A 26,245-nucleotide genomic window follows, 5' to 3' on the forward strand; every position below is an offset into this window, starting at 1 on the left:
TCTTAACATGTGTTAATGTTACTGTCAATTTTATTGATGTTGTGAGTTTTTCACCCTCCCCAATAGTAATAGTGCGGAATTAACATGTTATCAACATAATATATTAATTATATATTTATAATTAATATATTATTTCCCCTATCCTCCCACTCTTGCTCACATTTGAAAATGTACTCATTAAATTACTTTTTATTATATTATATTATCATATACATTTTTTTTTTTTTTAGACAGGGCTTAGGCAGAAAATGGATGCAGCAGAGAGGTCACGAAGGATGTTGTTAGATTAGGCACAATGCTCCATAGTGTAGATGGATTGGTTACAAGGGAGATCTCTGATTTTATTCCGAAGAGGGGCTGCCCCCCCCCCCCCGGATCTCCCGCTATAAGAAAACACCAGTGGAAACAACACTACATTTTATTTTGGAAAAGTCAGATGCCTTGAAGCTAACTCAAAGTAAAGCAAGTACTTTGTCTTCAACAAAGACATATAGCACGCACTGTACCATTTAATATTTGATGATTGTGAATATATATATATATATATATATATATATGTGTTACCTTTTAAATAGATGAATACGCTCCTTCCCAAATACAAAGTTTCTCATATATTTCTATGGTCAGCTTTCATATGTTTCCATAAATCACTTTTTTCATGCCTGGTGCAATCCTATTACAGATGGAAAATCTTAACGTGCTCTTTCTGATCATTTCAGATTTTTTACAGTTAATTCAATGGAAGGTATAACTAAATGCGTAACACTTTAATCCCCAGCAATGATTTACCCAACCATGTAATGTTTGGGACTTTGCTGTCACTTGTAAAATATTATATAGAAATGCATCAATGTGTTTACTATTGCCAATGGCTTTTATAAAATGACTTCCTAGCAATAGCCAAATAATGCCAATAACGGAGAACCCTTTTCAGTGCGGAATGTAGTACGGGGTATTGTGTCTTACTTCAGATGTTTGGATCGTGTGGATGATAACATAACATGTCATAAGCATTACCTGGAATACTGGGAGAACCATCTGAAGCCTTGGACTGAATAGAAGATAAGATGGACATACTTCTTATGATGTTTTTGTTTCTGGGCACAGATTAGTGACACAGATTTGTTGCCAACTTTATTAGGGTAAGAAGTGCAGACAGTTTTGTTTTTTGTATACATTGTACAGCCATTACACTGTTTCTTGCTGCATGCTTACACCTGTTTGGTAGGCCTCGTATTATACATTTGTATTATTTGAGCCTGTGACTAGCTTAGCGCACCGACATTTTTTCTTTTCCCTGTTTGCACATATTTGAGGTTGTTGGCTCCTCATCAGTCTGGTCGCAGCTTGCTGTCCAGGGGTTAATGGGGAGGAGGTTTAATTGCACCTCCCCCAACACATTAATAAGGTTTTGGTAGCAGTATAAACTGCTTTATGTGCCCACTATGTAGGAGGTGAGCGTAGGTTCTCACCCTATTGAGAGTGTGCCTTGACGTGGCGGGTGAGCTTAATTATGCTTTGGCCAATTCATATAACCAAAACCTCTCATTTATATTATGTTTATATATTTGTTGCCAACTTTATTAGGGTAAGAAGCGCAGACGCTTTTGTTTTTTGTACACAGATTAGTGACTGACAGGCCTGCACTGGCCATGTGCAAAATCAGGCAAATTGTTAATGGGCCTGTGGCTAATCAATCGGCACGCTTACCTTTACAATTGCTCCAGTGTACCGCTGTGTGTGCTAGATGCGTTTATCCACATCTGCATTCAGTGTGAGTGTAAGCGCATAGTTTGTGGCTGCATGTATGTTTATGGCTAATGGCCTTAAAGTGCCAGCACCACTTTACTTCCAGAGTCCGGCCTTGGGTATTGATGATATAATATCATGGTATCTTTTTTTATTATGTTCTCAGAATTACATTTGCAGGATGAGTGAAAGTAAATTAAAGCCTTAACGGGGAATGGTAAAAATGACCAGTCATGAGGAGAGCAAAAATAGTGTTATTTACTGAGAGGGTGATAGGTAATTAGTATAACCTTCCAGCAGGATAAGCATAAGGCTATCGTGAATCTGAGAAGACACCAAGGACTGATTAATGTTTGGATCTTTGCATCAAGAAAAACGGGCAGACTAGATGGGCAAACGGTTCTCATCTGAAGTCAAATCATATGTTTATCTGTTTCTGTGTCCTAACGCCCAATTAATTCTGCATGGTTCACTTTATATTGTTATTGATGAACAAACTGATTTTACAATGCGTGTTTGTCCTCATTTTAATTCTTGAAACGTGTTGACATGTATATCTTTAGGAATATACCAGTGACTGGCATTGGTACATTGACTAATAACAAAAGCAGGTGTGTAAAACTGGATTACCTTGAAACAATGGAAAAAATGTTCCTCAAATTCTATTACTTTATCACTTAACATATAATCACCCTGAACTAATTACAATAAGGACAAGGAGTGACTAGGATTTAGAAGTCATTAGAGTCATTGTATAGCCATTATATCCATTGGACATTGTCAGACAAGAACATATTATAGTTGGGTTGTTTTTATTATAAGGCAGTGGAGGTCTGGGACCTTTTGGCCCAGGGGGCATGTAAAGTCTGATTCTAACTTTTGTATGTACGTGTGCATGTACAACACACACAGTCCCTGTTACCTGGAGGCTGACCTGATTCCTGTGCCCATAGGGCGAGTATCTGCCACACTTCTGCTACTGGATCAAGTTGCGGTACGTGACCCCACTATGCTCCTTAAAAAACAACATGAGCTGTAGATATTTTAGTGGTTATGAACAATTTCCCCCAATGTTCTTTTTTTAAAACAATGGCAATAAAATGCCTCACTATAATTTATTGAGTGGCCCTAGTCTAAGCAGGATGAGTGGGAAATTACCTTAATTACATTGTAGAAAAGACAATTCTTTAATAGTTTCCTCAAATTATTAGGTGGCTGCTTTGCCACCTAATATTTGCCGTGTGTGGTGTATTATTCTGGTTCTGTATCTTTATGTAATTAATGCTTTAGGTACATGCCTATTAGGTGTAACAAGACACATTGAATACATGCAGGGCAGTTTGTACAAACCACTGAAAGTAGAAGAACGCTCCATTGATGTAGAACATTGAAAATGGCCACCGTGGAGCCGGATCTCCTGCAGGAGATTATGCTGAGGGGAGAAGAAAGGCCTCTCGTCTCCTTTTAAGGTTTGCAACCTCAGAAGACAAAGATTGGGAGATCTGGTGTCCATCATGACCCTTAAGTGGACACTTTGGCACAGCTCACCTTTTCTTAACTTTGAAGCGCTGAACCTGAACATCTTCATTTTAGCAACTTCACAGCATTGGGAAAGAGCATGTTTTTATTACATGTGCCATTTATATAATCCTCGTTCGTAAAATGTCAGTTGAATATGCAACATGTAGCTCACTCCTTTATCACTCAAGTCTCTCTTATGTAATCACATAATTATCTTGTATCATAAAACCAAATGAAATACTTTGGGGTATAGTAAAAAGAAAAGGAAACGCCGGTCTTCTAATTATTATTCCGACAAAGTTCAGACAAGTTACAAGCTGGGTGTGGTTTTACATTTATCTGATCAAATAAAATGTAAACTGGAATAACATGATTTTGTTTTCTTGGCCTTCAATGGGACATCTGCAGGGTGTGTTCCTGTAAGAACTTTAAAGGCTGCTTACAAATACATAAAGTCTCTATAATAAATGTTATCACTTTAATGAATCGAAAGGTATCAAGTAAGTGTGACTGTAGGAAAACTCACACTTTGCAAATGTGTGTTTTTGATCATAGCGCATTTTGTTTATAGCGATCACCTCTTAACTCCTTAAGGACAATGGGCGGTCCCTAAACCCATTGAAAACAATGCATTTTGAGCCCGTGCATATACGGGCTTTGTCATTAAGGGGTTAAAAGCACATTGACATAATTCTTAACTATATAAACTTGAATCATATATAATTATATGGATGGAATTTGACTGTATACAGATTATGGGGTTTATCAATCCCAATACATTGGTTATTTTAATCTGCAGACCATATTTAACAGGTTCATTAATTATCTTCAACTGTATAGTAAAGTAGTTGGGCAAGTAGTTAGTCCTGCATTACTCACATGTAGAATGTGCTGGTTCTATAGTGGCAGTAGTGCATATCAGTCACTCAGACAGATGTTTAACATATATAAATTACTATGAACCTAAGAGTCATGATGCTGAATCACTATTATATATTAACTTTGATGAAGCCACTTAATCACTTTTATTGGAGGATAACAACATTGGCAAAAACACATGCAGATGTTATAAGTACTAGTTAATTTAATACGTCTACGTTAAATGCCCGAAGCTTTATCTGTTTAACCTGAGTGAGATGAGCATACATTTTTATTGTCCTATTAGTGTAAATTGTATATAATTTTGTTTCTCTCACAAGTAAAGTTTCAAGTGGAATATATAGATTTCTCACTTTGCCCAGAGAATCTATGAGGCAATTCATATAATGCCAGGAGAGGCATTTGCACTAAAACACATCCATCCAGACACTCGCACACACACATCTAGTCACGCTGTCACTCCCCATCCACGCTGCGGAGCTGCATTTCTCTGGTTTTCTCTGTTTCGCTACAGTTCCCATGTCTCGCTACAATCCATTCCTAGATTTCCTTATGCTCTGTCCTAAACTTCTGATTCTTAGATTCCAGTCCTGCCCTTAGCTTCAGCTTCTGTTCACTTTTCTGTTCCCTTTATAAGGTGTGCCCCACCCATTATGTTTGTCTCAGTCTGTAGGTATGTCTTTCTCTGATATTTGTTTAAATTCAATGTTTAGTTTGTTAGTAATTCAGTAGGCAGGGTTTAGTGTTAGGACCCACCAATTTATTGGAGTACTTTGGCGTAGTGGTGGGCTAAGCATGCTATGGCCATAATATGTGACGGAATCTCCAATTTTGTTATCTTAGAAAGTGGTTCTATTCATGTCCTTGTCTAGTCTATTCTCTTTAGTCCTGTTATTTCTGTATAGTCTTATGTGTAGCCTGGTCAGTCTTGTCAGCCCTGGCAGAGGGGTGTCCAGCATCCTGGTATGTGGCCACACAATCCTGATGGCCAAACAGGGAATTGTGGTGGTTACCCTGCATCTGGTCCCGTTGCTCCGCTCTTGCACGGTGACTCCTGAAATTCCATCATTGGGCGCTGTGGGTCATTACATTTGTCTGTATGGATCCCGTTTGTGACACGCTAATACAAACCCAGACACTCACACCAACACAACTAGACATTCAACCTTAGCCCATACACAGAGACACTCAACACTTACACACAAGCACACACACACTAACATACCCAAAGACATATGCTCACACATCAGCATAAACCATACACACCATAATTCTGGTCTTGTCAGACCCCTTGAATAAATGTTTTGTTAGAAGCGCTGCGTAAATTATTGGCGCTATATAAATAAAAGATAATAATACTTACACACACTAACATATAAACTTACACACACACTAACACACCCTCCCACAAACACTCTAACGCACCAAGGCAGACACACATACATGAAACTCACTTAGCCTGTATTCGATGCAGCTTGCCCAGCAAACTGCCATGCTACTCCTGCATTATCTGACCCTGCTCAAACCATCCTCCTCCTCCGGGTGTTGAGACTTACCTCTTTATCTCTACTCCCGGGGCATGCTGTTGTCTGTCTCGTGGGGGGGATTGTCTGAAACACACACATGCATCTTAAAAAAGGTGGATGCACAAGAAATGAGAAAATGGTACCCAAACTTCAGTGAGTGATATTGATTAAGAATGTGGAGATGTGCTTCCTGACTTCAAACTCTAAAGTAGACAGTTTCGTTGTGTGCTTTGCTATTAGAAACCTACGACTTTTGAAATAATGTGATTTCCTGCCAGATTATAGTTGCCTTATAGAAGCTTCTCCATATTGTCCATCACATTAGTACTGAGAAGAATACACTTTCTGTCATAAGCTGCATGAGGTACAGAAAGAACCTGCACATCACATTTCATTGTCATATTTGCTTATTATTCGTTCTGAAATCGAATAACCAGTATGTGCAATGCATCAGGCCACATAACAGAACCAAACTGTTTTATCAGAAAATATTGAGAAACAACAGGTTACTTATCTAACTGTATTTGACAAATACTATGCATTAAACAAGTAAACAATAGACTTGGGCACCAGGGGGCTCTTCGTGTTCGTCTTCGTGCTCGTCTTCGGGGGGAAAAAACCTTCGTATTCCGCGAATATTCGCCCGTTCCTGTCTTCTCTTCGGGCGAATATTCGCGGACATTCTTCGTGCTCGTTTAATCTTCGTTTCCTTCCCGGTTGCCTTGCAGGGGTTAATACGGGGTTAACAACACATCGGAGCAGCAGCAGCTGCCGTGAAGGAACGTGTGTGCAACTCTATTGGTCGTTTCGGCAGGGGGCTGGTCTGGCATCAACTAGTGAATTGCAGAACGCACTTCATTCGTTGATGGCAGGCCAGCCCCCTGCCGAAACGACCAATAGAGTTGCACACACGTACTGAGGTGTACTGTACACAAAATGACCTAGAGACAAATGCTCCAAGGAACTTGGCCTCCGTTTATCATACACAATCACACATCCATAGATGTTTAATAAAAGAATAGGGATTATTTTACATTTTTAAATTGATTTTGGACCACTTGTAATACATGCCTAACATTTGCTACCTATTTACAATGGCATACTTTGCAACAACCCAACTTTTACTGGACAGGACTGGAAAAAAGCAGGACTGTCCACCAAAATCTTGGGTGTGTTGGCAGGTATGCGGATGGAAAAATGTTGGACAAGAACTAAAAAATAGCTTAGGGTTAATGTACGGTTATGTTTAAGATTAGTAGCAGTGCACTGCTTTGGTTAAAGATGTATTATGTCTAAATAATAATTTAATTTTAATGGGTTTAAAAAAAAAATTAGGGGTTTATTTAAATGTATTTTAAAGTTAGATTTATTATTTAGTACTTTATTATATTTATTTAATGTTTATACTAGTGCTACCTACCGAGCTATAACTACCAACGTGTATTTGCATACCTAGTTTAGCTAAATTAGATGGGACAGGACTGGAAAAAAGCAGGACTGTCCCTGAAAAAGTTGGGTCTGTTGGCAGGTATGTGGATGGAAAAATGTTATAGTATGAAGTGTGAGTTATAGCGTTAATGCTAGTGAGTGTAGAAATGAAGGCCAGGACAAATAACAAGAGGAAAGGTCCTTGTGATTTTTGCATTGTACGTGTATGTGTTATGTGTGTTATGTGTGTTGTCACTTGTCACTGTGTTATGTGTTATGTGTGTTATGTGTTATGTCACTGTGTTATTTGTGTTATTGTGTGTGTTATGTTTGGTTGGTTGTGTATCAGAAGGAAAATAATGAAATGGAAATGGAAAAGGAAATGGGAAAGGCGAATGAGTGGGCAATTGGCGACCCACTCACCTGTTTCACCCCAGAGCAAAGCATCCAAACACTGTCAGTCCTAGACGTTTGGCAGCGGACTTCCAGAGCTCAGACACAAGGCCCTAGCGTAAGCTGGCCACTCCGGCGGAGGTAGCAGGCGTTGCCACACCGCAAACAGACGCAGCCAGGGGGGAGAAACTGCCCTTACCATTAGGGACATTTGAGGCATGACACTAGCCAGGAAGCGAACTGGCATCGAAGAGACGCTGGCATCACCACCAGCAGCAGCAGCAGAATTGGGAAAGGCGAATGAGTGGGCAATTGGCGACCCACTCACCTGTTTCACCCCAGGGCAAAGCACCCAAACACTGTCAGTCCTAGACGTTTGGCAGCGGACTTCCAGAGCTCAGACACAAGGCCCTAGCGTAAGCTGGCCACTCCGGCGGAGGTAGCAGGCGTTGCCACACCGCAAACAGACGCAGCCAGAGGGGAGAAACTGCCCTTACCACTAGGGACATTTTGGGCATGACTCTAGCCAGGAAGCGAAATGGCAGAGAAGAGATGCTGGCACCACCACCACCAGCAGCAGCATTGAAAAATGGGAAAGGCGAATGAGTGGGCAATTGGCGACCCACTCACCTGTTTCACCCCAGGGCAAAGCACCCAAACACTGTCAGTCCTAGACGTTTGGCAGCGGACTTCCAGAGCTCAGACACAAGGCCCTAGCGTAAGCTGGCCACTCCGGTGGAGGTAGCAGGCGTTGCCACACCGCAAACAGACGCAGCCAGGGGGGAGAAACTGCCCTTACCATTAGGGACATTTGAGGCATGACACTAGCCAGGAAGCGAACTGGCATCGAAGAGACGCTGGCATCACCACCAGCAGCAGCAGCAGAATTGGGAAAGGCGAATGAGTGGGCAATTGGCGACCCACTCACCTGTTTCACCCCAGGGCAAAGCACCCAAACACTGTCAGTCCTAGACGTTTGGCAGCGGACTTCCAGAGCTCAGACACAAGGCCCTAGCGTAAGCTGGCCACTCCGGCGGAAGTAGCAGGCGTTGCCACACCGCAAACAGACGCAGCCAGAGGGGAGAAACTGCCCTTACCACTAGGGACATTTTGGGCATGACTCTAGCCAGGAAGCGAACTGGCAGAGAAGAGATGCTGGCACCACCACCACCAGCAGCAGCATTGAAAAATGGGAAAGGCGAATGAGTGGGCAATTGGCGACCCACTCACCTGTTTCACCCCAGGGCAAAGCACCCAAACACTGTCAGTCCTAGACGTTTGGCAGCGGACTTCCAGAGCTCAGACACAAGGCCCTAGCGTAAGCTGGCCACTCCGGCGGAAGTAGCAGGCGTTGCCACACCGCAAACAGACGCAGCCAGAGGGGAGAAACTGCCCTTACCACTAGGGACATTTTGGGCATGACTCTAGCCAGGAAGCGAACTGGCAGAGAAGAGATGCTGGCACCACCACCACCAGCAGCAGCATTGAAAAATGGGAAAGGCGAATGAGTGGGCAATTGGCGACCCACTCACCTGTTTCACCCCAGGGCAAAGCACCCAAACACTGTCAGTCCTAGACGTTTGGCAGCGGACTTCCAGAGCTCAGACACAAGGCCCTAGCGTAAGCTGGCCACTCCGGCGGAGGTAGCAGGCGTTGCCACACCGCAAACAGACGCAGCCAGGGGGGAGAAACTGCCCTTACCATTAGGGACATTTGAGGCATGACACTAGCCAGGAAGCGAACTGGCATCGAAGAGACGCTGGCATCACCACCAGCAGCAGCAGCAGAATTGGGAAAGGCGAATGAGTGGGCAATTGGCGACCCACTCACCTGTTTCACCCCAGGGCAAAGCACCCAAACACTGTCAGTCCTAGACGTTTGGCAGCGGACTTCCAGAGCTCAGACACAAGGCCCTAGCGTAAGCTGGCCACTCCGGCGGAGGTAGCAGGCGTTGCCACACCGCAAACAGACGCAGCCAGAGGGGAGAAACTGCCCTTACCACTAGGGACATTTTGGGCATGACTCTAGCCAGGAAGCGAACTGGCAGAGAAGAGATGCTGGCACCACCACCACCAGCAGCAGCATTGAAAAATGGGAAAGGGGAATGAGTGGGCAATTGGCGACCCACTCACCTGTTTCACCCCAGGGCAAAGCACCCAAACACTGTCAGTCCTAGACGTTTGGCAGCAGACTTCCAGAGCTCAGACACTAGGCCCTAGCGTAAGCTGGCCACTCCGGCGGAGGTAGCAGGCGTTGCCACACCGCAAACAGACGCAGCCAGGGGGGAGAAACTGCCCTTACCATTAGGGACATTTAAGGCATGACACTAGCCAGGAAGCGAACTGGCAGAGAAGAGACGCTGGCACCACCACCAGCAGCAGCAGCAGCAGCAGCAGAATTGGGTAAGGCGAATGAGTGGGCAATTGGCGACCCGCTCACCTGTTCCACCCCAGAGCAAAGCATCCAAACACTGTCAGTCCTAGACGTTTGGCAGCAGACTTCCAGAGCTCAGACACTAGGCCCTAGCGTAAGCTGGCTACATTGGCGGAGGTAGCAGGCGTTGCCACACCGCAGCAAGTGCAACCAGGGGGGGAGAAACTACCCTCTCCATTAGGGACATTTAAGGCATGACACTAGCCAGGAAGCGAACTGGCAGAGAAGAGACGCTGGCACCACCAGCAGCAGCAGCAGCATTGGAAAAGGCGAATGAGTGGGCAATTGACGACCCGCTCACCTGTTTCACCCCAGGGCAAAGCATCCAAAGACTGTCAGTCCTTGGCGTTTGGGAGCAGACTTCCAGAACTCAGACACTAGGCCCTAGCGTAAATTGGCTACACCAGCGGAGGTAGCAGGCATTGCCACACCGCAGCAAGTGCAACCAGGGGGAGAAACTACCCTCTCCATTAGGGACATTTGAGGCATGATTTCAGCCAGGAAGCGAACTGGCAAAAGATGCTGGCACCACCACCAGCAGCACCGTTGGAAAAGGAAAAAGGTGAATGAGTGGGCAATTGACGACCCGCTCACCTGTTTCACCCCAGGGCAAAGCATGAAAGTCTGTCAGTCCATGGCGTTTGGGAGCGGACTTCCAGAACTCAGACACTAGGCCCTAGCGTAAATTGGCTACACCGGCGGAGGTAGCAGACGTTGCCACACCGCAAACACGTGCAACCAGGGGGAGAAACTACCTTAAACATTACAGATAAAAAAAATTAACTTTCCAAGCTAAGAGCTGGGTAACCCAACTTGGGCAGATTGAATTTAAGGAAGGCAATCTGCTCCATCAGATGAGGTGCCATGCGTGAGCGCTGTGGACTCAGTATGTTTCCAGTCATAGAAAACACGCGCTCACTTTGAACAGTGGTTGGCGGACATGATAGTAGCTGCTGCGCAACCCATGAGAGTGTAGGCCACACACTCTTCTTTTCATCCCAGTAGCTAAGAGGATCAACATTAGGCGCAGAAGGAACTTCACAGAGGTAAAGTTTGACCATTTCAGCAGCACTACTCTCCTTTCTGCTGCTAGCTCTGTCAGATGGTCCAACTATACTCCCAAGTGCCTCTTCCCAAAACGCAGCTGCTCCACTCAGCTGTGTTGTGCTGCTTGTGGCACTGATGCTGCTGCTAGGAGTAGCAGACCACATCATCTCTTCCTCCTCCTGCACCTCTCCCTCCTCGGACAGCATTCCCATTTTACGCTGCCAGTCACGCACCTTGTTGACCAATTGCTCCCGGTAGCTACTGAGAACATTAAATTTCAAAGCTAGCTTTCCCTTAATTCTTGGATCGCAAAGGCACGCTAGCATCATTTCGCGACTCTCTTCCATTCGTTTGCGAAGGTGTACTTTTAGCAGATCCTTCAGCTTCCTGACTATGGCTGCTATGTCAGGATGTAGAGTGCCACCTTGAACAGCCTCACGGTTTCCAAGGAACACATCCATCTTGCTGCCTAGATGGGAGAACACTGGGATTACCTGGGCCAGACTGGCAGTGTTTGAGCTTAAATTTTCTGTGGCATCCCTGAATGGTTTAAGGACTGCCACTAGCTGGGCGATCACTGTCCAATCCTCCCTATTCAATGGAGAGGTAATCCCAATATTGTGCTCTGAGGCAAGATTATGGATTGCCCTCTGCTGCTCCAAAATCCTCTCGAGCATGTCTAACGTGGAGTTCCACCGTGTACTGACATCCTGACGTAGGCAGTGTACGGGAAGACCTGACCTCTCTTGCTCTTCTCTCAAAAGTTGGCTAGCCTTAACACTATGGTGAAAGTGCCCAGCGATCTTTCTGCAGCGGGACAGAACTACTGCTGCCACATTAGTTCCTTCTGACATTGCTGCCTTCACTACAAGATGGATGATGTGGGCTGCACAGCGCACACCAACAATATGACCATCTCGCAGCGCTTTCACCATATTGGCACCTCCGTCAGTCACCACAAAACCAACTTCAACATTGGTGCCCGCCTCTGCTCCCACCCAAAGGCTAAACATTTTCCTCATCGCATGCAGAATGTTTTGGGAAGTGTGCTTTTCATCCATCACTTCTGCATGGAGAAGGAAAGATCGGTAGCCTGCTGCAGCAGCTTCCTTAGACACACCGGGCTGCCACCAGTGTGCTGTCAAAGAAAGAAAGGCATGCTGGCCGCTAGGTGCACTCCACAAATCTGTAGTGAAATGAACAGACTGACCAGCAGCCTTGGAAAGCTCCTCTTTCACTGCTGCAACACAGGACCGATACAATGAGGGGACAATGTTCCTGCTGAAAGTGGAACGTGACGGAACTGTATATTGTGGAGCCACAGCCGCCATCAATTGTTTGAAAGGCTCCCCTTCGATCATAGAGAAGGATGCCCCTCCAACAGCAATGAACTGACCAATCAGTCGCGTTACTTTATTGGCCTGCTGTTTGGGCATTGACCTTTTGGATTGGAATGCCACAAATTGTTCCAGGGTGGGCTGGACATGCAGTGCTCCAACCTGCCTTGGTCTCTGGCTGCCAGCACTAGTTGCTGCTGCTGCTGCTGCTGCTATTGGCTCAGAAGAAGAAGCTGTTGGGGTTTTTCCACGGCCACCAGCTATGCTGCCTGCACTAAGTTTTCCCTCTGCATCTTTCCCCAATAGCACAGCGTTGTGTTGAGTGCTGAGGTGATGCTTCATGCTAGCACTGGTAAAATGGCCAGACACTTTCCCTCTGCTTATTAGCTTCCCACAATGTTTGCACTTTCCATAGCGCCCTTCTTCAACATTTTCAAAGTGCTCCCAAATTGGGGCGCGCATAGCCTTGGAGTGTGCCTTGGGTGCTGCTCCTACTGCTTGGGGTGGATGAACAGAGGCAGAACTAGTGGTGGTGGGACTGGTGGTAACAGTACTGGCCATAGTGGGACTGCTAATTGCTTTAGATTTGCTAGGTTTTGCTGCTGCTGCTGGTGGTGGTGGTGGTGGTGATGATCGTAGCGATGATCGTAGCGGAGAAGGTGGAGGCTCAGGGGAAAATTGTGCACTAGTCATTTGGACACTGCTCCCTGAGGAATCTGATTCCTGACCACTCATCTCCTCTACTTCCTCTGGCTCATAGTCTAGCTCTTCATTAGCCAGATCGAATGGAATTCCTGCTAGGCTGGAGCTAAGACTGATATCGTCGTGAGACTCGTGACTAGTAGTAGTGCGAGCAGGAAGAATAGACTCTGCACTTGGCCTCTCAGTCTCAGGCTCCTCTGCTACCTCGCTAGGTGGAGTTCCACTATGTGTAGCCCTCTCTCTGTCTTTACAAAAATTTTGTAAGGACTTGGTGGCTTGCTAGAGGTACTAGGAGGACATGGCGTGGCGGTACCAGTGGGAACAGTAGGCGCAGCACTAGTGGTGGTAGAGGCGGTAGAGGTGGGGGTGGTGGTGGTGGTGGTGGTGGTGGTTTTCCCTACAAAGGAATGAGATCGCTTTGGTTTGGGACCCCTCTGAGTCTTGCTGCTAATTTGGCTCTGCTTGGTACCTTGCATGCTGCTGGTGGATGGGGAAGATGCTGCTTGGGGCAAAAGGCACTTCTTTTTAGTCACTGGGCTGGTACTACTTGTGCTACCCTTTAACTTTGAACGTGCTTCTGGTGCTTTAGGCTTTCCGTAAAAAACCATAGAGCTTGTGGGCCTAGCCGCACTACTACTGCCTGCTTTTGGTGCCTTTCCTTTACTTGATGATCCTTCAAGCAATGCTTCCCCAAATGATAAGCGAGAGCTTGGCCTACTTGGCCGACTAGACTGACGCAAAGGCTGCATCTTAGAACTGGTGGTGGTGCTGGTGGTGGCGGTGGTAGATGGAGCTTGTCCCTCCTTAGTCCCAAAAGGAGGATCCATTTCAAATTTTGTGTTGTGTGTGTAGTGTAGTGTAGTGTTTAAAAAACTATAAAAAAAAATAAAAATAAAAAAAAAGGAAAAACGAATTAAAGACAAAAAATTAGAGGAAGTTCTCTTCAGTGCTACTGCTTAAAAAGTAAAACTATGCACTACTGCACTGTGCTGTGTGCAATCTGCCAAAGTGCTAAAGTTATTTAAATTATTAACTCAAGATTAACTATTTAATAACTAGCAGTATTTTATTTTTAATTTGAATTTACACGGGCCTAAGAGCTTAGCCTACTACTATGCTAGCCTAAAGCTATATTTCCTTACTATAAGTCTACCTCTAGGCAGACGCTCTCAAACCCACTAAGCTAAAGTGAGGTTAAATCAGATTCAGTATATGATTTATTAATTAATATTAAGTTATATAATATTAATAGATTAGAAATAATTTACTTATATATTATGTATTATAGATAGAAGAATATAGATTATGAATTAGAATTTAGAATTAGAATTACTTATAGTATAGATTATGAATTAGAATTTATATTGTTATATATTATTTATAATATATTATAGATTAAGATTAAAGAAGATTAGAATTATTTTAGTACTACAGCTAGTAGCTTGAAGCTTTGCTTAGTACAGCTCGTCACAGTCAATTTTTCTTGAAAAGAATTAGAAATAAAATAAAATGTCACAGCAAAACAGTTAGCTTCACTGCTGGCTGCACTCACTAGCCCAACAAGTTCACTTCACTGATGGACTGAGGTGAGCAAAACACTAAGGGTACTTTTAATAAAATTGAAATAAAATGTAAAATAAATGAGAAAATCTTTGCAAAACAGTTAACGTCACTGCTTGCTGATCAAAAAAAAACACAGCACTTATGCGGCTGCACTCACTAGCCCAACAAGTTCACTTCACTGATGGACTGAGGTGAGCAAAACAAATGAAATAAAATGAAAGATTAATTAAGAAAAATTGACTTGGTCTCTTGCTGTTGCTAAAACAAAGCACAAACTATAGAGCTGCAGCACCAGTACTAATAAGATTAGCTGAACTATACGCTAGTAGTAATTATTTAATATTATTACTTTTATTTATAGCTAATTTAATTAACTATTAAGACAAGAAAGAATTATAGAATTATTGATATTACTGATTTTAGATTAGACACTAGTAGATGTCTTGAATGTCTACAGTACACTCTACACTAGTATACTATTACTAACTATAACTGACAAATATATATATAATTTTATAATGAATTCAATTATTAATTATATTAATTAATATTACTGATTTTAAATTAGACACTAGTAGATGAATGTCTACAGTACACTCTACACTAGTATACTATAGAATATATATATATATATATATGACTGACAAATATATATATATATAATAATGAACTATTAAATTATAGATTCTATTAAATTATTATTTATAAATTCTATTTAATTTATTTAAGCAGGACGATTCTTCGTGGTTGTGAGTCTTCGTCTTCTCCTACGTTTTGCCGGCACTGTATTCTCTTCGGCGTGTCTTCGGAACGAACAAAAAAACGGCCTCTTCGTGCTCGTTTTCATGTTCGCCCGAAGACGAATGCGCAAGTCTAGTAAACAAATCCATCCTAAATAAGTAGACATTTAAAAAAAATCAATTATGCCAGCAGCTTCAAGTGATTACTCTACTGAATTTTCTGCCGAATTTAATTAAATGCAACAGATTAGTGTTAAAAATCAACAAGTTCTACGTTCAAGAACCTTTTTTTCAGATCACCTGGCAACTAAAGGAAGAGTTAACAGGAGAGATGCCTTTCAGCTTCTTGACTATACTGTATGAAGGACCAACCTTAGTGCCCATCTCCGGCTGGAAGAGCCTGGCTATACAATGTGTAGTTATATCAATGAGACTTTTTCAAAGTCTCCTTATACATTGAAATATACATTATACAGGGCCAGCTAAGCCCTTCATGCTGGAGGAACTTGCTAGTGTCCGCCAGTAAAACGGGCTGTGCTGGTCCTGTATTGTGCCACAATAATAAAGCGAGAGAGTTAACAGTACAACACTCCTGACAGCTTTGCGTTTAGTGAATAAACACCACAATTTGACATAATTGCATATGTTTGTAGGAAGGGTTAGTACGTTCAAAATTTCTATGACGTATGTTTCTAATTGTGAATTTAGTCATCATTCTTGAAAACGTCAATTATATACAACACACTTGTAGTGTGCTCTTAGAACAGCAGAAGTCCCGTCCCAATGCTCTTCTAGATTCTAGCTACCAGGAACCACTTCAGTGGAAATCATTTCATTTGACTGGTGTTCTCTGACATTAATTACACATGAGTGAACCAATTAGGAACAGCATTATTAAATATTGAGCAAGGAAAGCATTAACATACATCCAGGGGTGCTGAATAATGAGCTATTTAGAAAATTACCCAAAGTTGGCTTTTGGAAATGTCCTTAATCGTGGGATGTTTCCGCCTTAGGATAATGAGAGGAGGCACACCATAACTCCACGTAAGGTCAGCCACAGAATGCCGTAAGGTTTATTTTGCCAACTCCTTTAATATGAACTAGGTTTAAATGTACATTACATGGCTCAGGCATGGGAAACAGGTGTATATATATATATATATATATATATATATATATAATATACACATACATACAGTATATATGCCTTACAGCAGGTAATATTGGTAAAGTTGATACCTTTGTTAGCCTCCTTATGTATAATAAATTGCAAGCATCCTGGGCGATATAGGTCTCTTCTGCAGGCAAGTAATAAACATGTTTCTGCTGTGGCAAGATGTGACAAAAACTATTTTAATCAATGTAAGTTTGCTTTGGAAACCTGTTTTTCACAATGAAGAAGAATTTCTGCGGAAACATATTTTTCGCCTACACGGTTTAATAAACGGAGTTAAATATGTTTCTTTAAACAATGCATTTTTGTTATGTTCATTCCTTCCTCTAGAATGGCTCATAGCGAAACGTATTTCATACAGCAACATTCTCATCTGTAACCTAATAGGTTGAACTAACCTCAAAGACATGAGGAAGATATGCAAGGAACATGCGTGAACTTAATTAGTATAGTTATGACTATGTTTTCACATATAGACGTACTTTAAGGGAAAGAAGGTTTTATTGGAGCGTGGCGTTAGCTTCGGCGATGGATTATAGTAGAGTCATTGGCCTTTGAGGAAAATGTGTCTGATCTTAGATCAGTTATTTCTTAGCTGCCTCTTCATAACAATTTGTTTACTCTTTTAGTACAGGACACAGACGGAGGGCCACTTTTTTATAATGCCCTTTGACTCATGTACATGTCGAATCTGAAGCGAAGAACATTGAGGTTAAGATTTTTCACATAGATGTATGCTCCTATTGAACATATAAGTATATGGCTAACATTTCCTATCAGCTATCATAAAGATTCCGAATTCTTCTATATGGTTGACCTTATAAAGTTCATGTATTTTCACTTGTAAAATATTGTTTCCATTGATTTTGTACATATATTTCTTTTTATTTGTAGGGAAAATGTCTAGTCGGTTACAGTCTTTTCGCTCCGGTGGAATTTCAAGGAGTAAGTCAGAGGGGAATTTGATAGACTTTGACGACCAAAAACCACCAGCGCAAACAGGTATAATCGCTATGCTTTAACATTTCATGTTAGTAATTCATTGAGTTCTAGCAAATAGCATCGCATTTTGTGAATGTTCTCTTTTCCTTGTTTATTTTAATTATGAGTGTTCTCCTTAAACTGCAAGAAATGTCTTCCAGTAAGGTTCTCATGAAGAAATGATTAATGTAAGACTTTCGGAATACATTTACACTGGGAAATTACTATCCCTTTACCATTAATGATTTGCTTTGTGAAAAGGAAGTTATAGTCAGTTTTTCCCAGTCATGTTCTGTACAGACAAAAATAATACACGGTGCATTAAATGGAAATGTCAAGCAGATAACAGCTCTAATCGTTATGTTTGTATATCAACATTAACATGGAGTACACATTAAGGAGCTATTTGGAAATATGTAAATAATTACAACTTTGATAGCTGACTGCTAAGCAAACAAAGTATCCAGGTTCTATGAATAGAACATATTTTAAGGACATCTCTTCGCAATCAAATATAGGCAATTGAAATCACTGATCCGTTGATCCTTGGGTTGGGGCAGAGGCATAGTCTGGCTTAGTTCAACTACACTGGCCAGAAGTTACTGGTCCCTCCACCTAGAGCACACAAACATTAACACATAGCACACAGACATACACACAGACTAACACACATGCTGTTACCATGTGAGCTATGAAGCTATTACAGTGGGGTCATGTTGTCTGAGCCCCACCTTCATTAGTAGGCCCACCATGTTTGGAGAACAGTCTACTCCTGGCTGACTAGACCTAGGGTGACGGGTCTGGGGGGGATGTCAGCCCTCTGCCACCAAACTGGGGACAGATTGCCCAATAGGGCAATCAAGCTCCCTTGTTTGTTGCTGCTCAATGGGCTTAGTTTTAAGGAAGACTCTTGATTTCTCCAACTCCCCAATTTTCTCTACGGAGGACTGTGCTTAGCCAGCACAGCATCCAAAGCATTCTCTCGCATGTTCTTAGTAGGCGTATAGCTGGGAGAAGGACAGCCAGTTGTTTTATGCCTGCAATGAAGTGGGGTTTATTGGACTGTTTGTGTCCTGCTTTCTCAATCTGTAATTTTAGGAGGTATGCTTTTAGTTAAGGTGTAGCCGCTTCTATTATTTCATTGATCTTCAACAGCACACTCCTTCAGTAAACATGTCATTTTAATTTGTGCCTTATACACATAATGCTGCTATTAAGAGGTATGTGTTTCAGGAGTTGGTTTGATCAAAGACTAATTTTCATGAAATAAATTAGGCAAGCATGTTAGTGTTTGGCCATCTGTAGTGTTGCTATAAGTAACGTTCAAAATATATATATATATATTAGATTGTTTTTTAAAAATAAAAAGTCATCATTCAGAGTTAGAAATAAATCAAGATTTTTTTTTTTTAAGCCATTACATCCCCATTATATTTTAAAATGTTTAATTCACGTGACTTCATGTAGAGAGAGAACTCAAGTAACAAAATATAGTGTAGCATTTATGTCCACTTAGTTTTGAAAAAGATGACCAGTTCATTCTTGAAGAAATTAATTGATCCAACTAACACAGAATTTACTCCTTAGGGCTTAACCTAGTTCTTATAATGCCTTAGTAGAACCATGTGTCTCTTGACCTGTGATAGCTAACACAGACAGGAGCTTTAAGGCAGCGCCTCCCGTACTTTAGGTAACATCTTAGTTTGCCTATCTGTTATGGCTGCCCCTGCTTTTTCTATTGCTACCTTGATATTTTACAATTAACATAAATCTGGTTTTATGTAACAGGGGATCCAATCGGTTAATCTCTATAGAGAGCCACCACGATTTATACAATCATATTTTCAACTGGAAAACACAATTTAAATCTGTTAAACAAATGGCTATCCACATATTTCCATCTCTACATAAAAGCTTTTGAATAGAACGCCCTTTGATTTATTAAATATTGTTTTTGGTTTGCAGCTAAACTGGCAGCAGTATCCAAGACACAAGATAGCATGACACAAGGAAATCCTTTCAATCCTCTCATGCCTAAATTTAGTGCAGGTTACGGCTTTCAATGCAATTCTTCACAAAAAAAAAATCTTTGCAAAAATATTATTGCTTATAATTTTCAGACCAGAAATCACAGCTGTGGTTAAAACCCACAAACATATAAATAATGACATCCCACATGAAGTAATGAGAGAGAAAATATATAATGAGCAGTGGAGTTTCAGATGGGTTGGAATTGATGCCAGGAAAGCTGTTTGAAGAAATATTAATATGTTGTGGCAATTAGGATCAGCTGTTCCGGATGACCCAAAATCCAGATCTCTCCCGGAATCTAACAGGCCTATAAGACTATGTCCAAACTGGAAGACAACCAGAAGCTGGCCTCTCCTCCTCATTTTCTATTTTTGTCTTTATGTCAGAATTTGTTTCATTGGATAAAAGAAAATAATAGAAATAAGTTAAAGTATTTAAATCAGGTGGTCAGGAAATCCATACAGTCTCGTCATGTGGCACTTAAGAAGGTATTCCAGACAAGAATAAAACATTTTATCAAAGTTCCAATGTGTGAAATCATAAAAATTAGCGAAGCTTTCCATCTCTCAAAAGCTTTTCAAAATGTAATGTTAAATGTTTTAATTATGCTAAAACTGATTTTGGACATTTAAAGTGGTGATATTTGAAATGTTATGCTGTTTCTGTGTCATTAATCTATTTGATTTTGAAAGTTCTGTTCTTCCCATGATACAATGTAATGTTGCTCCTGTCAAACTCTCCTCAAGTGCTCTCTGCATGCCTTTTCAGAGGATTGTTTTGGCATCATGGAAACTATATTTTAATCCTTGTTATCTATGTAAAAGCTTTACTTTTATTATGTGCATATATGTCAAAACATCTCTTTATGGTTTTACAGACAAAGTGGGAAATGAATTAGATCTGCTTATTGACTGGTCTGGGGTATTCAACGACAAGTTTAAGAAGCCTTCAAAACCTACAAATCCCTTCTGGAATGGACTATCGGAATCCAACCCTTTTCTGGAAGATGTGGTGCAAGCTCACACATTTTCAAACAAACCTGTGTCAATCCTGAAGGAAGATCCTTTTATGTTGTTCAGAGATTCGGAAAACAGAGATTCCTTAGCGTCCTCTGGAGATGAACTTGATATCGATCGCCTTATGAAAAAGAAGACCCATGGAAGGTCACTTAGATCAAAGAGTGTTTCTGATTTGGGTATTTTAGGTGGCAAAGAATCTGATATCCAGAGCTCAGCTGGGCAAATTTTGGCTCCTGATTTAGAATGGCTTCAGAATGATCGAGAAGCTTATAAAATGGCATGGTTGAGTCATAGACAGCTAACGAGATCTTGTCTTGATTTGGATGTTATTAGCCAAAGTCCTGGCTGGGCACAAACGCAGGCAACCGATGCTCACATTGTTTGTAGAATAGATCATCAAGGAGGCTCTGTGCAGCTTCCTGACTCCGACATAAGTGTTCATGTCCCTGAAGGTCACATAGCTCCTGGGGAATTTCAGGACATTGCTTTAAAAGCTATCCTTGAACCACCTCCCTCACTTAATAACAATTTTTCAACTACTGTGAGCCCCTTGCTGGAAATAACATTAAGCAACATCAATACGATTGAAGCTCTGTTACTGGAAATGAAAATTGCTGTTGAGCAAAAGAGTGATCCCTTTAGCCAAATTATGACTGAGATTGCCACCTTCTACAGCTACAACAAAGATGGTCCATTTGAAAAGCTCCAAGATGGCTACATTTACAACAGCACTTTACAAATTAAGCTGCCTATTCTCAGCCGTGTTACATACATAATAACTGCAGCACAGGCCAAATCAATTCAGCATCCAGGCAAGAGTGTCTTTGATTACGTTCATAAGAGCACAACTGTGGCAGTGTATGGACCAAAGCACATTCACCCAGCTTTCACCACTGTATTAACAGTTACAGGGCACAGCTATACTCCAGAAAAACTCACCGTAGATAACATAAAAAAACGTGGGAAACATATGCCACCTGTTGTTTTTCAGCTCTGGGGAAGACATCAATTCACACTACATTGTATTAGGGATTTGTCTGTTAGTTTTGTTACAAAAGACTCCATGTTTGAGGCACAAACTTTGACTAATGGGAAGGAGATCAAAGGGGAGCAGCTGGTAAGTGGAAAAATGATTCAAATGCAATGTCCTTTTGCCCTTAATGGCGGCGGAGAAATCGATTCTTTTATTTTCACTGTTCAAATTTTGGATAATCAGGATTCCTTTTTAGTGACAGAGTTTGATGTAAAAACTCCAAATCCGGCCCCCAAAATACTCTGCAGTTCAAGAATCCAAAATCGCTTGCAGAAACAGAAAGAATTTCTATCTGCTCCTCAACCACTTCTAAGTACATTCAAATACCCTCCATTTCAAGACAAGGTCTTAAAGTTAAACAACTTTGTGGTGACTTTAAAAACCGTTTTGCGTCAGCAAAAGGTTGAATACCTCCTGGAATATTTTAAAGGAGACACCATTGCGCTTCTCGGAGAAGATAAAGTCAAAGCTCTTGGCCAGACCAAAATTAAGGAATGGTATGTGGGAGTCCTAAGAGGCAAAGTTGGCCTAGTACACTGCAAAAATGTGAAGATTATTTCCAGAGACCAAGTTATTGATTTTCCAGACCTGCAATTTACAACCAACATGCTTTTAGAACAAATAGCGTTGCCATTTAAAAAGCTAACTTATATTTATTCTTCGGTGCTCTCCAATGTGTCTGAAAAGGTTTATGACTGGAGATGCTTAGCTGATGTGCTCGGTTATTCACACTTATCCCTGGATGATCTCGATCATGGAAGTACTGAGAAGGAGTCTGAGAGAGTATCTTCAGTGGTGAAAAAATTAAAAGAAGATTGTCATGCAGATTCTAAAAAGAGAAGATTCCATTATGAACTTATTATGGTAAGAACAGTTTGACTTCAAGGTGTATTCACTAAATTCTGAGTTTGCAGAAGAGTTCAATTATGCCTTATAAAGAGCCAGTTCAGGTCATCGTGCAGAAGTTCAGTGGGTTTGGGTGGTCTCATCATTCATATTTACCTGTGTGAGCTGAAGTATTAGTCTCTCATGCAATCTCCCAATTTTGTCAATACACCGCTAGGAATTCAGTAAAGTGGCATCTGTGTCAACACTGGAAGAATTTATGGATTTTCTAAAACTATGTTATTTCTGCTAAAATTGAATTTACTTTAAAACTATAACCGTGACCTATATAAAAGCTTACTTTTTGGTGTTTTGTGTGCATCCAGCCAGTGGCTGAACACTATAGAACGTAATATCCCATGCAAGCAACAATAAAGTTATGTTAGAGGCACTAGAAGTGGTTCACCCAGCACTAGATGGGAGGCTCCATTGCACAGTGGCCAAACAGGCATTTGCCCAGTTTACCTAGTGGCCAGGTTGGACTTGGTTGGAGTGGTTAACTTACTTGGTTCCAGTTGAATTGATTCTAAAAGGAGTAGAAATTTCATTAAAGGGAAGGAATTACTGTAGTTATGTAAGGAGTACCCAGAATTCCACTGGACACTCTGCTGAAATAAAATAGTCCCCAATATTAAATCCACATGTGTCATAAACAGTCATAATAATTTAAAAACCCAAATTCAATGATGTTGAAAGTCAATTGAAATTTCTGCTACTTGTTCAATATGTCATACTGTAAGAAGGCTCTGGACGCTCACCCAGTTTGTACAGGAATTCGATAATTGGCTTAGAAATTTGTTTTATGAAATTATCCTTATAGGGTCTCATGAAGATGGATTGTCAAGGAGTGGTAGCACGTTTAACGCAAGACACTGTCATTTTAACGGCTGCAGTACAGCTAGGAGTGCGTTGGAGAGAATTAGCTGAGAAACTCGCTCGACTTACCAAACAACAAATTGAAGCTTATGAAATCCCTCATTATGGAAAATCCGGAGAAGTTAGTTTGCAGGTACATTACCTTGACAAAAATAACCTAATTATTATTTTTTTAAACACAATATCATCTAGTTAATAAAAAGAGGCTTTTTTCTATTTGTGCCTGGGCTGTAAATCTGTGAATAACATGTTTTGAGGTTGAATCTTTCTTGATCTTCTGTTTAGTTTTATTTGGCAAATAAACTACTCCGGTAATATTGCAATGTATTTATTAATGTGTGTACAGAACATCAAACATAAATCAAAATCACCACACAATTAATTGAGCTAGTATTTTATTTCCAGATGATGTGGAAGCCTGCCTTTGACTTCCTTTACACATGGGCTGCCCATTATGGAGAAAGCTACAGAGATGTACTACAAGATTTGCATTCTTCATTGGACAAGATGAAATATCCCGTCACCAGACAATGGAGGGAGTTAACTGGGGCTCTGATCTTTGTGAACTGTCTAGAGATATTCCGGATGACCGCCTTTTCTAACTTTGAAGAGTAACGCGTGTTTTGCTATCTTTGTTTATAATGTTCCTGAGACATTCCAGGAATAAAGCACTGAAATTCACTTTTTATGTAATTACAGTGACATTTTTGTTTTTGCCTACTTTCATGGCTTCTTATATGTGTCATTACCGACAGTGCAGAAAGCAGGTACCATAGCAACTTATAAATTATTCTGAATGTTCCTGTACAGTGGTGTATGTTGCAGTAGACTCTCCTTGACTTTGCTTGAATCATGGATTAAGGACATTGGTTTCTACCTACAGGCCTCTTTGTTCTCTTTGGAGGAGATACTCCGGGTTTGTGCATGAACTTCCCGAGATAAGGGAGATCATCATAACGAGACAAATGTACCAATTTTACATGTCGAGATCATTTTTTTTAAGACCAAACCCCCAGGCTTACGAGTTGCAACCCAACTTGTTGTTCTGTATAGTATACATAAGCTTCATTTGATGCCCCAGGGTACAGTATTGTTTCATTTTTTGTGTTTCCGGTTCATAACTGAACAATAATCCCTAGCAACAATTGACAAGGTTTATATGTGGTGTCTAGGGGGATACGTCTGGTATAGGCACACATCAGGCCGGGACTGGCCATCGGGAACAGCGGATTGACTTAGGGGCTGATGGAGCTGCAGCTCCAGGCTCCTACCTTAAAATAGGCCCAGTCAGGACCGGACTGACTGGGCCTATGCGGCCTCTACGGCCGCATTAACGCAGGGCATAAGGGGCACCTGCCCCTTAAGCCCGCCGCAACTGCGACCGGGTCCGCCACTCTAAGGGGTCGGGAAGCCCCCACCAGGGCACAGGGTTTAAATTAAAACATCGGATTTTTTTTTTTTTAACTTTATTTAACATCCTCCATGTTAAATAAAGTTTTTGTTAACTTTATTTAACATGGAGGATGTTAAATAACGTTAAACCCCCCCCCGATGTTTTAATTTAAGCCCTGTGCGGCCGCAGACCCCTAAGGCCGGCCCTGGTGGGGGCTTCCTGGCCCCTTAGAGCGGCGGACTGACTGGGCCTATTTTAAGGTAGGGGCCTGGAGCTGCAGCTCCATCAGCCCCTAAGTCAATCCGGCCCTGCCGCGGGCCCGATCGCAGTTGCTGCTTGCTCCGGCAACAAGGTAAGTAGGGTGAGGGAGAGTGAGAAGGAGCAGAGGGGGTTAGATAGTGAGAAATGGGGAGAGGGGATACGTATTGAGATGTGGGGAAGGGGGTACATAGTGAAAAGGGGGAACATAGAAGGGGCAGATAAGATGGGGAGAAGGGGTAGTGTGAATGCGTATGAGAATGAATGAATGAATAAATGTGTGGCTGAATTGTGTGAATGCGTATGACAATGAATTCATGTGTGGATGAATTGCTTGAATGATTTGTGAGACTGCATTAATGAATGTGTTAATGATTTGTGTGAATGAGTAAATGCAAAGATGGTACATGAAGGGTGGGCTTTAACAATAAATAAGTAAATTAAATAAATAAATAAATAAATAAAAATGGGCTGCTCTGGCTTAAATGCCCGGGCCTATTTTTTGTCCCAGTCTGGGCCTGGCACACATACTTGGGTCAATAGTGTTCATGTAAAAGGGGTACAGGGTACAAATCGGCAAACTGCAGTTATGCCATAACACAATACAGTGCCAAGATGTTGATCCAAGTGGAATATATAACCCCTTATATCTGTATGAGGAAGCATGTCTGTATTACTGTTACTCATAATACTTCAACAAACAAGCGAATAACTGCTATTCTTAGGTTTACGTGAGTTAATGTAAAAAATGTAAACTCCCCACTAATTGACCAATGTCAACCTACAGATTATGGGAATCTCAGGTAATGGGAAACTAATCCTAATTAATTTAAATATGTATAATGTATAACTAATTATCTAAAATGAAATTGCCTATATGTGCCATTGTCTGTCCATTGTGTGGTCTTCATTAATATGTATAAATTAAACACTTCTTGACACCATAGCCCTAGATACACAAAGGGACAAGACATTTTTTTTCATGTTCATGTCTGTATATCTCATAGTTAACGCGGTTGCTACAGAAGATGTATGAGTAACCTTAACCATGTTAAGCTTCGAACATCCGGGCTTCTAGAAGACAACTGCATTTCCTAGTGGGTTACTGTACACTGCTCCTGCTTGACATCCTTATAATACTGTAAATTACTGAGCATATGTTATTGGTTATGAACTACTGTGTGTACAGATGGTATTTATAATATGTATATATGTAAATGTTAAGTGTTATATGATTTTGAATATAGTTATCTCTGCTACTAGTCTGTATGTAT

The 26,245-nt window shown here is 41.4% G+C and overlaps 1 protein-coding gene across 1 annotated transcript in view; it reads left to right on the forward strand.

The window, feature by feature from the left end:
• Positions 1 to 23,935, forward strand: part of LOC149300854 (metastasis-associated in colon cancer protein 1-like) — a 37,963-nt gene extending 14,028 nt beyond the window's left edge. Inside the window, exons 2-5 of the mRNA XM_089484889.1 lie at positions 17,390 to 17,497; positions 20,385 to 22,423; positions 23,265 to 23,453; positions 23,726 to 23,935. Coding sequence (XP_089341015.1) covers positions 17,390 to 17,497; positions 20,385 to 22,423; positions 23,265 to 23,453; positions 23,726 to 23,935 — 2,546 coding nt within the window. The remainder of the gene's footprint in view (positions 1 to 17,389; positions 17,498 to 20,384; positions 22,424 to 23,264; positions 23,454 to 23,725) is intronic.
• The last annotated feature ends 2,310 nt before the right edge of the window (positions 23,936 to 26,245 follow it).

Source organism: Sceloporus occidentalis, unplaced genomic scaffold (genome assembly GCF_023333645.1).
Source record: "Sceloporus occidentalis isolate IW3139 unplaced genomic scaffold, rSceOcc1.0.p SCAF_23, whole genome shotgun sequence".
Taxonomy (NCBI): Eukaryota; Metazoa; Chordata; class Lepidosauria; order Squamata; family Phrynosomatidae; genus Sceloporus; species Sceloporus occidentalis.